Source organism: Magnolia sinica, chromosome 5 (assembly GCF_029962835.1).
Source record: "Magnolia sinica isolate HGM2019 chromosome 5, MsV1, whole genome shotgun sequence".
Lineage (NCBI taxonomy): Eukaryota > Viridiplantae > Streptophyta > Magnoliopsida > Magnoliales > Magnoliaceae > Magnolia > Magnolia sinica.
The window spans coordinates 16,852,825-16,865,045 of NC_080577.1; the positions used below are offsets into that span (position 1 = coordinate 16,852,825).

General features: G+C 39.7%; 1 protein-coding gene across 1 annotated transcript; it reads right to left on the reverse strand.

The window, feature by feature from the left end:
• Positions 1 to 5,408: 5,408 nt before the first annotated feature.
• Positions 5,409 to 11,112, reverse strand: LOC131245582 (DNA replication licensing factor MCM3). The gene is made up of 16 exons (XM_058245137.1): positions 11,002 to 11,112; positions 10,793 to 10,905; positions 10,492 to 10,700; positions 9,498 to 9,628; positions 9,135 to 9,373; positions 8,785 to 9,021; positions 8,512 to 8,666; positions 8,220 to 8,428; positions 7,921 to 8,089; positions 7,631 to 7,833; positions 7,475 to 7,534; positions 7,286 to 7,378; positions 6,862 to 7,052; positions 6,026 to 6,094; positions 5,763 to 5,904; positions 5,409 to 5,665 (listed from the first exon to the last, which is right to left on the reverse strand). The coding sequence occupies exons 1-16, from the start codon at positions 11,065 to 11,067 to the stop codon at positions 5,609 to 5,611; spliced, it is 2,343 nt and encodes a 780-aa protein (XP_058101120.1). The 5' UTR covers positions 11,068 to 11,112; the 3' UTR covers positions 5,409 to 5,608.
• Positions 11,113 to 12,221: the final 1,109 nt, after the last annotated feature.

Here is a 12,221-nt window from a genome sequence, read left to right on the forward strand (position 1 = left end):
CATCCATTCCGTTCATCCATTTTTAAAGATCATTTTGCTTGATCCCAAAATTGAGAGATATATAAATCTCAGGTGGACCACACCACATGAAAACAATTGTTATTGGATATCCACCATTAAAATCCTCCTCAGGCCTACTGTACTGTTAATTTAACATCCAGTCTGTTGATTAGGTCATACAGGCTCAGATGAAGGGAAAAAACAAAAATAAGCTTGATCTAAAACTTTTATGGCCCCCAAAATGTTTTGAATGGTCAATACTCATTCAAAACTGTTTCCTCTAATGTGGTCCACTTGAGATTGAGATATACCTCATCTTTGGTCTCATGCCTTAAAATGATCTTTAAAAATATATGGACAGCATGGATGAAACAAATACATCATGGTGGGGCCACAGAGCACCGACCACCATCCATCGGCTGGTGTCAGGGGTAGTAGCCAATCCGTTTCCACCTAGGTGTCGTGTACGCATTCTGCTTTGAAAAGGGTGCGGATTAGGTGTTACGGGTAAGAGGGTGTTGCGTGAGGAAACGGATTGGCTACACCCCCTGCCACCAGCCAATGGCCGGTGGTCGGTGGTCTGTGAGCCCCAGCATGATGTATGTGTTTCATCCATGCTGTCCATATATTTTTCCAGATCATTTTATGGAAAGAGACCAAAAATGAGGTATATCCAAATCTCTATTGGACCACGTTACAGGAAACAGTGATGAATGAGCGTAGACCATTAGAAACCTTTTGGGGGCCATAAAAGTTTTGGATCAAGCTGATTTTTGTTTTTTCCCTTCATCTGGGCTTGTATGACTTAATCAACATATTAGATGTCAAATAAACAGTACAGTGGGCCTCAGGAGAATTTTAATTGTGGATATCCAATTAATATTGTTTTCCTGTGGTGTGGTCCACCTGAGATTTAGATCCCTCTCTTTTTTTGGAAGAAGCCCTAAAATGATCTGTAAAAATGGATGAACAGAATGGATGAAATACATACATCATGGTGGGGCCCACAGAGCACCGACCACCCGGGGCTGGTGGCAGGGGGAGTAGCCAATCCGTTTCCGTTGCGTGAACGCTGGGGCTGTATGTGCTATTTATTCAAGCCGTCCGCCAGTTTCTTCCAGGATTATTCTGATGGCATGTACTAAAAATGAGGCAGATACAAATCTCAGGTGGACCACACCATAGGAAACAGTGGTGATTGAATGGCTATCATTTAAAACTTTTTGAGGACTAGAAGTTTTGGATCAAGCTGATATTTGACTTTTTCCTTCACCTAAATTTGTGTGACCTAATAAACAGGTTGGATAGCAAATAAACATTAGAGAGCCCTATGAAGTTTTTAAGGTTGGGTGTTCAATCATTTCTTGTGATGGGCCCACCTGAGATTTGGATCTGCCTTATTTTTTGGCCAATCCCTAAAATGATTTGAAAAAATGGATGGGTGGAGTAGATATGATACATACATTATGGTGGGCCAATAGAATTATGACACGTCAACAACATAGGTGCCCTGTATGCGGTGTTAGGCCTAACACGTTAATGGGTGTAGCATGAACGTGGCCCACCTCGTTTTATTTGCTGTATATCCAAGCTGTCCATCAGTTTTTTCAGATAATTATAGGGCATGGTCCCAAAAATGAAATAGATCCAAATTTCAGGTGGGCCACACTATAGGAAACAATGGTAAGTGAATGCTCACCATTAAAAAGTAGTTGAGTGCTGCATGAGTTTTGGATCAAGCTGATATTTGTGTTTTCCTTTCACCCAGGTCTGTGTGACCTAATCAACAGGTTGGATGGCAAATAAACATTACAAAAGGCTCTATGAAGTTTTTTACTGTAAACATTCAATCATCTCTGGTTCCTGTGGTTTAGTTGACCTGAGATTTCCATCCCCTCCATTTTTGGGCTCATGCCATTAAATGATATGAAAAAAAAAAAATGGATGGACGGTATAAATATAATATGGTGGCCTCCCGAGAACTTGCCGCCTCAAAGGGTACCCACGGTGGTCACCGGCGGTGTTACCACCGAATCCAATTCCCAGTAAAACACAGCACTTGGGTCGGTGCTGTGTTGACGTGGCAAAGTTCCATCCACCATGCTATGTTGTATGTGTCATATCCACACGGTCCATCTATTTGTCTAATCATTTCAGGGGATGAGCCCAAAACTGAAGCAGACACAAAGGTCAGGTGGACCTGACCACAGAAGACAGTGGGGATCGAAAGCCTACCATTGTAAATTTCTAAGGGGCCACAGAATTTTTGGATTAAGCTAATATTTATGTTTTCCTCTCATCCAAGTTTGTATGACCCTATGAACTGATTAGATGGCAAATAAACATGCTAGGCCTTAAGAAGGTTTCAATGGTGGAAGTTATGTCCCATTACTTTCTATGGTTTGGTCCATATGAGATTTGGATATGCTTTATTTTGAGCCCATGCCCTGAACCGAACTGAAAAAATGGATGTATGGTGTATGCTTATCCAGACCGTCCAACCTATGGGTGCCATTGTAAATGGATCATATCCTCAAAATTAAGGTAATCTAGATATTTAATAGCTCAATTTGTGACTATCAAATGAACGACTAAAACTATATTGGTTATGATCTAATATCAATGTGCTAATTCGGATGGATTAAAACCATCCCATTCTAATAAATCTTTAAGTTATTTCTCCATTTAAAATGGAGTCCATCGATGGTTTGGCCGGTCTCACCAATGCGCTTTGACCAAAGAACTAAAGGCCCCGAGTATATAAACTGAAAATATGAACATACGGTGCATATCCTTGTGACAGTATCATATATTTGCCTCCTTACACAACCAATCCATGCTATTTCACGCGGCAAACATACAGGATCTAAACCCTTCATTTACTTGGCTTTATTTGGTGGGAAAGTATTAAAATTTTTATTAGATTAGGCAAACTTGTGCCAAATTTGGTGGCATGATATTAACATGTTTCGTCTCGTTCTTTACAAAAGATAGAAATTAGGCTAACATAGTAAACATGATAAATTGCCAATTTTCAAACATTTATAGTTTGTTTTTACCTAATAACCTTTTGTGAAAGTTTTTTTTTTTTTACTTATTTTCATATGGCAAGACTTTTTTCGGATAAATGGCGAAACAAAATTTCCCACACTTACAAATACTAAAATTTAGCACTTACAATTTTCAGCTCTTAAATTAATTTTTAGACCTTATTTTTCAATATGTATGTTTATCTTGGGCGTTGCTTTTGTTGCATCTTTGATTCTGTTTTTAACTTGCTCTTACTAAAGCCGCACTTGCCAAATGGGCCTGACTCAAGATCCTTTTTTGAACACTTCTGTCAACATCCCAAACAAGGCCCCCTTAATTTGCAAGTCTTCGATTTCTAACCCAGCTGATCAACACTTGATAGTAACTTTTCTTCCAAATTCAAGGATGGCCGAATTTCAAAACTTTGTCTAGCCTGGGAGGCTGAGGAATGGAACAAATCCTAGCCATTGGGATCCAGGTTTAGGCTTGTAAGTTTTGATGTGTGGGCACATACATGCCGTTGGAAATTTGGTTATATGGAAAATAAATTGCACTTGGATCATGTTTCAACAAAAAACTTCAAGGGCCCATTTTTGAAGAACGGACGAATGCAGATGGATTGGTTCCCTGACTTCCAAGTGCATTTGGATCGTGTCTCAATGTAGATGAAGCCAATAAAAAATTTTAAGGCCTTATTTTTGAAAGACACTGAATTCAGATGGATTGGACTACTGACTTCAGAAAAAAAGGAATCATGGCTGTGAGCAAAATCATGGGTTGAAACTGGAATGCAGCTTGAACCTTACCAGGTTCTCTTTGATCGGAATCCCATGATCCTCCACGAAATATGTACATGAATCTTGGATTATCAGTATGAACAAACGAGATCCTTGGCGGGGCATTGATCTGGTGTGTTCCGCCGTAGATGGGCAATGTCCAAATGATCTCTGGAGTTAGAAGATCTTAGCCGATAACCCTTGCCTAATTTCTTTTGAGCATCTATTTGGGGAATTTCAAATTAACGTTCTTGATTAATGATCCATGAGGCCACCTATACAAACCAGTAGTTAAGACCTGCATCGGTCTGTCTGTTAAAGGAATGTAGTGTTCAACTGGTCCAAGCAGGCTGGTGACGCACCGGACCAGAAAAATCGACATGATTTTATTGTGTATAAGTATGATTTTATATGTTTACTTAAATTGACATCACCTGGCCAGTTGGACCACTTGGGGCCGAACTGTTTACAGATGTTTCCATGTCTGATCTAGGCCTTTGATGCTGGTACCAATTTTTTTTTTTAACTGGTGTTATTCCCAATATGTATTATTATTCCAAACCCGACCTGGGCTAGTTTTAGGGTTTTCGAACCATGATCGGTACAAACCATTGTTAGAGTTAAGCTAAAACCTTTACATATCATAAAAAACAAATGGTCAAACTGAATTAAACTCATTTTTAAATAAAACTCATGCATTCAAAAAAGAAATTAAAAAAATAATAATAAAAAAATAAAATAATAATAATAATTAAAAAAAAAAAAAAACTGTTAATGGTCATCTAAAGACCTTACACATTGTCATTCACTGCAGTGGAATATGGTGGAGAGGCTTACTATTTTCATTTAAATTATATATTTCAATCCTGCATATAGCTATTGTTTTACACCCTTTCTTAGGCAAAACCAAGTCAACCCAAAAATGTGTTCTTTGATTTTGCCGTTTCTTTGGCCGGATTTTCAATCATTTTCTTCAAGGATAGAACAAATTTTAATGCAGATATTTCTCAGACGGTACTTTTCACGGTATGGAGTTTTGGTGGTTATGGTACAAGCTTAGAACCAGAAAATACTGTGCCCTTCTATTATCAATGATTATATAATTCCCCTGTAGCTTTCAAGGCAATCCAAACTCAAATCTCAGTTGAGTGACCTAGTCTACAACGAGTTTCTTGCCCTTTTTCAATTCAAGAAAATCAGATTGTAAAATGGGGCTATGGGGTTAGTATCGGCCAAAACCAGTATGTACTGCCCAATGCATACCAGTAACATTCATGGACAATACAGCTGTATCAGCCTGAAACAGCCCAATACAGGGTGATGACCCTATATCAGTGTTGAAATATGACCACATGGGTCGTGAATGATATGATATTGATATGCCAGAACAGATTTTTAAACCAGTCTGGCAACCTTCCAAACACAATACATGTAGGTCAATCAAGACATTCGGCATGGGCATGGCCCCCTGATGATCATACTGACCTGATTTTCAGGCCAATGATCACACGCAAGCATGCCTCATCAGCACTAACCTTAGGAAAGTCCCTGTTGGTTTTAAACATTCACACATTTTTCCTTATGAAGTTGGCAAGTTATCCAGACATGAAATCAAGAACCATCCCTTCCACTAGAAGATATCGCTCCTGGCGCAAACATGAAACTTAAATCACAATGGGAACCACCAAGTGTGATGACAGAGGAACAATGGCACACCTTTAACTTAAAAGAATATCCAATGCATCTATACAGAGATGGCTCCTGCATCCTCTTACTAGGTGCGACATCGCTGCTGCCTATGTTCATATCATATGAACCATTTCATCCACTATCATTACCCTGTTTGCCGCTTGCAGTTTCTGCAAAAAATCCAAACACCAAATGCTTTTTATCTCTAGATCAAAACAGGCAAAAACTGATTCCATATCCAATTCATCAGCCATCACTATGGTTTACCTCTAAAAGGGAGTTTATTTCTGGCCTGGTGTACAGTACAGCTGCTCCCCGGTTCACAGTTTGTTCGATGTCTGTGATAGAGATGAGATCCAGGCGGTTTGCAGTCATGTGCTGCCCAAATATAGAGTTGAATGTTTCTATTCTGCAAGTTCAGAGAAAAGAGAAGGCTTAAAAGATATTGCTAGAGATGGATAACATGGAATTAAAATTGTTAAGTGAGAATCTATATGAATGTATTTTGCATGAAGAAAGAAAGGGCAGACCTTTCTGTGGAAATATCCAGATCAGGTTGTGCAGAAGGCTCGTCAACTTCCATGTGGTCCACTGTTGCACTGAAGCAAAATAATAATAATTATAAATCAATTAAAAAATCATTGTTGAATCTCAGTTTTTAATTATGTTCAAGGCAGTGAGCTGGGTTTTTTTTTTTTTCTGAAAGAAATCATTAGGAACAGCACCACGTCCTGGTGACCAGCTGAATCATCAAGCCCACCAATGCTTTGGCAGTTCATCCTATTAAGTTTATTTTGTCCCATGGTTAGTGATTCAAGCAACTCAACTGATTGATAGTTAAAGGAAGGGCAGACATGACTTCATGGGGAAAATATGGGAGGTAGAGAGGCAAAGATCCAATTTTGAAGAAAATTGAATGAGTTTAAGACCGTGGCTCAATAGTAGACAAGGCATGTTTCAACAATGAGGTCTCTCGTTGGAGCCCAGCTTACCTATCAAGAAAACATTTACTGATAGCGATGGCTATTAATAGTAGAAAGCCTTAAATCTTGCTAGAGAGGGTTGTTAAAGATACATGTTCTTTGATTGTGGGGACATCATCTCCTACAGGGGAGACTATCAAGTTTGAGAGTTCTTTATGGGACTGGAGAGTTTCTTGAAGTTTTCCATTTCAATTACATGCTTCTTTTATACATTTTACTAATACATGATAAGCATTATGCAATCAATACATGAAGCTTCAGCTTCATGTATTATGGTATTGAAAACAGGTCCATTGATATCTCACAGAAGAACAAGGTTTTCTGAGAAAGAAAGATGGCATTTATTAAGGAAAACCATAACTTTGTATAACAGCAGCACTCACCTTCCACCAGGAGTACCATCACCTCTGTGGCTAGTTCTACCACCAGCGTTGCCATTATCATGATCAGCTTTGCGTTTCCTCTCCAACTCCCTCGCCCTTTCCTGTTCACGCTCTTCCATCTCTGTCAACTCTTTATGATAGATGGCAAAGTTTAGAACTTTAAGAGCAGCTTCAACATCAATCTTTGAAACCTATATCCAATTGAGTATCATCAGAACCAATCGAAAAGAAAAGAAAAAAAAAAAAGTAGTCCGTCAGTAAAGAGTCCTATATCCAACATGAATCTCTCTCATTTCAGCTTAAATCACATTCTAGAATGGAGTTAAATTCTGAAAACAGTTACATATTACAAACCTAGAAGTAACCCATTTAGAGTAACAAAAGAAAACAAGGTAGAATTGATTGTAAATTTGAAAAGGTGTACCTTGTTGCTCAACTTCAGTTTCGCATGGGCAGTGGAAAGACGGATGATAGTCTCTAGGGTTCTTGCAGTGATTGGAAGTGTTCCTCCTCCAGACTACAAGAGGATAATCATCCATCAGATGATAGAGGGTTTTCTGTGCAATAGTCATCCATAGCAGTTTATTTTACCATAAAAAATCTAAACACCAACCTTTGCAGCTGTGCCAGAATTTCTAAGCTCCGCATATGCAGTTGCAATATGTTCGGATGCCTGTTGAACGCGATTATGTGGGAGAAATTATTTTAACTAGACAAATCATATCTTGATCTTGTGTTGTAGGGCCGGGATACATGGAGAAGAGATTACCTCATCTGTCAGCTTTGGCTGGATCCTGTTTTTTGCATAATGAATGTATTTCTTAAGGAACTTGATGGTGAGGGTCTCACGCTTGTGCCCCCTTTTCCTTTTCTCTCCATGAAGCATACGGTTGTACTTGACATAGATGGATGCATTGTCATCAGCATCATCTTCTTCAACATATCTTGAATTGCCATCAAGTGTTGCCATTCCTAGGGTAAGTTTGAGTTGCTTCAGTTTAGATCTATCATATACAGTAGGTTTGCAGAAGAAAGGGATACATTGGGTTAAACCCGTACCTCCGTCATCTAATGGGGAACGATATCGGTGCATGCGCAAGACATGCTCTGAAATTTGACGATCAATCTCCGGGTCCATTTGATCCAAGACAATAAACAGCAGATCAAAACGAGAGAGCAACGAGTCTGGAAGTCCAATATTCTTTGTTGGTGTCAACGAACGATCATACTGTAAGTTCATTTGTAACCAAAGATGATCATATTAAAACAGAGAGCAGTCATTTATTCTCTTTGAAATGAACCATTCAGTAACAACCATATGATAGATTAGGACAGCATACTCGAAACAAACAACATACCGTTCCATATATTGGATTTGCAGCAGCAACTACACTACATCTAGCATTTAGTGATGCATGAATACCAGCTTTGGCAATTGTTACTGTCTGCTGCTCCATAACTTCATGTATGGCCACACGATCTTGATCATTCATCTTGTCGAACTCATCAATACAAACAACACCTCGATCAGCAAGAACCATGGCCCCAGCTTCTAGCCTTCTTTCACCTGACCGTACAAGTCCATCAGAATATCCATAATTAATTGACAGATAACAATAAAACACAAAAGTCCATGACAGGACACCTTACCTGTTTCTTGATCGGAAGTAACAGCAGCTGTCAGACCAACGCCAGATGATCCTCGACCTGTGGTTGATATAGCCAAAGGGGCAATATTCATGATTGCTCTTAAGAGTTGGGACTTGGCAACAGAAGGATCCCCAACCATCATCATATTTATGTCCCTGAAAAACAAAGCAGATTAGATGATACATGATCGAAGGAATTGGCCGGATGGGATCATGCTGATAAAAAAAAAAAAAAAAAATTAAAAAAATAAAAATTAAAAGGCATCCCGCTTACCCTCTCAAGTGGGTCCCGTTCTTTAAGTTCTTTTCCATTCCACTAAGCATCAAAAGAACCACCGCTTTCTTTATCCATGAATGACCGTATATGGATGGCGCAAGCGAATTCCCAAGTAAATCAAATGCATCATCTCTCTCGGCTATCTTTCTTATATTCTTTACATCTTCAGCCGTGTAGATTGGTGCATTTGCCTCTTTGTTGAGCAGAGAAACATTATTGGCAATGAGAACAGTCCTATAGAATAGAGCACCGGAATCAAGCTTTTAAATGAGAAAACATATTGGCTTTGCTATAAAATAAGGATGAGGAATGCATGAAAGTGATAATCCAAAAGCATTTAGATCAACCTGAATACCCCATTCACACTGCCCTTGCTTTTTCCAGGAAGAGCTTTATATATCCCTACAATTGCCACACGGTCTCCAGGCTTGCAAGCATCCACAAGGTCCTCCTCCACAATGATATCCACTGTTCTTGGAAGCTGGCCAGGGGCAGAATTTTCAGGCACTTCTTGCATGGATAGAGTTTGATGGTCTTTGTACTTGCACAGTCCATATTCAGTGACTAACAAGTTTCCATTATCATCCTGCCATGTTTTTCATCATTAAGATGTCATCCACTTGTAAAATAGCACAGTTCTTATTCTTTAATTTGACATTTAAAAAAAATTGCAGTTGCATGATATATTCTGCAAAAGAACTCAATATTACCCGTGTCGGATACACAGACCCCGTTGGCAAGCCCATGTTGGAGGTAATGTCTCGATATTCACGAGACATGAAGTTCCCAGTTGTAGGACAGAAATGAACACTCTTAACAACCTTGGGCCTTACAAGAGAACCTTTAGCAAAAAATCAATGAAAAGGTATTAGATGCATATTCAAGATATTTTCAAATCATTATGTAGATTAACCTGGATTTCCAGGAAATTTGTCCATTATGTGGCACACACATAGCATGATCAAAACCATGCATCCTGCAGTCTACACCATTGATGAAATGGGTAAAAAATTGCCTTCATCAGACTATCCTAACCATCTAACAAAATGAACTTTTGTCACAGAATGTGAGCCCTCACAGATTTTTGTCATTTAGTGTCCGATTGTAAACCCTGGAATAAACTGTGACAAATACATGGAGGTGCTGCACATCCAATGCCTCCAGATGCACTGGAACAGCTCCCATTAAACCCACCAAAAATTCAAAGAAACATGTATATTCCACTCCGTTTGGATGCACGAGTGAATTGAATTGCAAACATTCAATTTAAACAAGAGGAACTGACAAAAAATGAAACTTCCTAGCATTCACAATAAGGAAGTCGCCCTTGAATTGTGGTGAAGTTTAAGTTCAACTTGAAAGAAACATGACTGCAAGTTTGATGCCAGGCCCTCGATATGAATGCACGAAGGCAATTGCAATTTGCTTATTTCCACTCTGTTAGAATAACAATTGCAATTAAATTGATGGTGCATCCAAACGCACCATCAACCATTTACACTGCAGAAAAAAAATTGTGATTTATCATTATCCGCTGCCAGGAATTTAACATTAAAGGATTCGTTGGAAAGGAGTAAGGAAAATAATCCGCTGTAAAAGATCATCTTCCACAACCCAAAATAAAACAAACCCAAATTCTCAATAAACAGAAAGCAATCGAAAAGGGAAAAAATGACAAATTTCAAGAAGAGAGAAAAGACTAACATTTGGTGACGATCCCCTCAACACAGACCATGGTGCCAATGAATCCGGACAGGAGATCTCTGGGAGTGACCCTGTGGAATCCGAACGGGCCTTCGAAGCCGACAAGCACTTGCTCCCCTTCCTTGAGGTACTTGGGGTCCACATTGCGGGTCACCTCTGTCAGCGCGTCTGAGAAAGGTTGCATGTATTCACCTGGGTTCCTTATCAACCTGAACAAAAATGCAGAGCGAAAAAAAAAAATTTTGAGATTCGAGTGGGTGGAGAATTTAAAGAAAATGAAAAATAGGGTTTGGCAGCAGACCTTCGGGCCAAATCGAGGCTGAAGTTGCGGAGATCGGAGACATCAATAATCAAGCGGTGACGCTTGTTGTGGATCATATCCCTTACTGCTTTCATGTATACTCCCTTTCCAATCTAATCACCATTAAAGAAAAATCAAATGCGTACAGAGAGAGAGAGAGAGAGAGAGAGAGAGAGAGAGAGAGAGAGATCAAATGTATACTCCCTTACATCCTGATCTAAGAAATCCATGAATGTTCGTTTGTGAGCTGCCATGGCTTCTTCGCTGATATCCATTTTCTTCTGCACAGAGAGAGAGAGAGAGGGGGAGGGTGGGGGGGGGGGGGGGAGGGGAGATGGATCAGACCACTCTCCCGTTGCTGCTTTTGCGCCTTTTCACCTCTAGGGTTTATGGCGGGAAGAAAGAAGGGATCTGGTTGGTTTTGGCGGGAAAGAAAGCTGGACACGTATGGCACGTGTGATATGAAAGGTTGGAACTGGTGGTTGCCCGGGCTGATGTTGGAGAGGGTAAGAGGCCAACTCCTTTGTCCAGGCCCTGGGCCCACATAATGTAGATGACGTGGCACAAAAATATGGCCCATCTACTCAAAAGGATGTGTGTGTGTGTGTCTATATATATATATATGATCCGTTGTTTATGTGTGGGCCACCTTATGACTTGACTGGCCTTTTGGGCCTGCCTGTGGGCCTCGATTGCCTACATATGATCACATCTCCCCCTTACACATGGACTGTCCATCTTGTGGGACCAACCATGGCCCAAAAAATGTACTAATTGAATAATCCAATTCATCCTATTATGATTTACTAATAGAATGCCAATAATGAAAAATGATCAAGGGTCGTGATTCAACGTTAATGATCGCATTCCTTTGAATGTGAGTCCCACTTACAACGAAGATACAGATACTCCAGGACCTGGATCAAACCCGACCAGTTGACAGCCCTATTTGAGTGCCTGGATGCCAAGACCGGTCCGGTAGGAGCTCAGTGGGGCATACAATCATGTGTGGGTTTTATCCACACAGTCTATCCATTTTTCCAAATGATTTTAGGGTATGAACCCAAAAAACAAGAAGGTAGATTTAAGACTCAAGTGGACAAGACAGTGGTAATTGAACACCCACAGTTAAAAACTTCTTATGGGCTGTACAAGCTTTGATCAAGCTGATATTTTTCCTTCATTCATGTCCATGTGACCTCATGAATAGGTTGAATTTTAAATAAATATCATGGTGTGCCCTTAAAAGGTTTTATGGGTGTTCTTCTTCTACTATGTTCCACTTAACCCAATCTGCCTCATTTTTTAGCTCATGCCTTAAAATAATCCATTAAAAACAGATGGACCACAAGAATAACACCATAGATGCTGGTGGGCCTTAAATGTGTTATATGTACTACCACTCATCTTCAAGCAATTCACATCTATG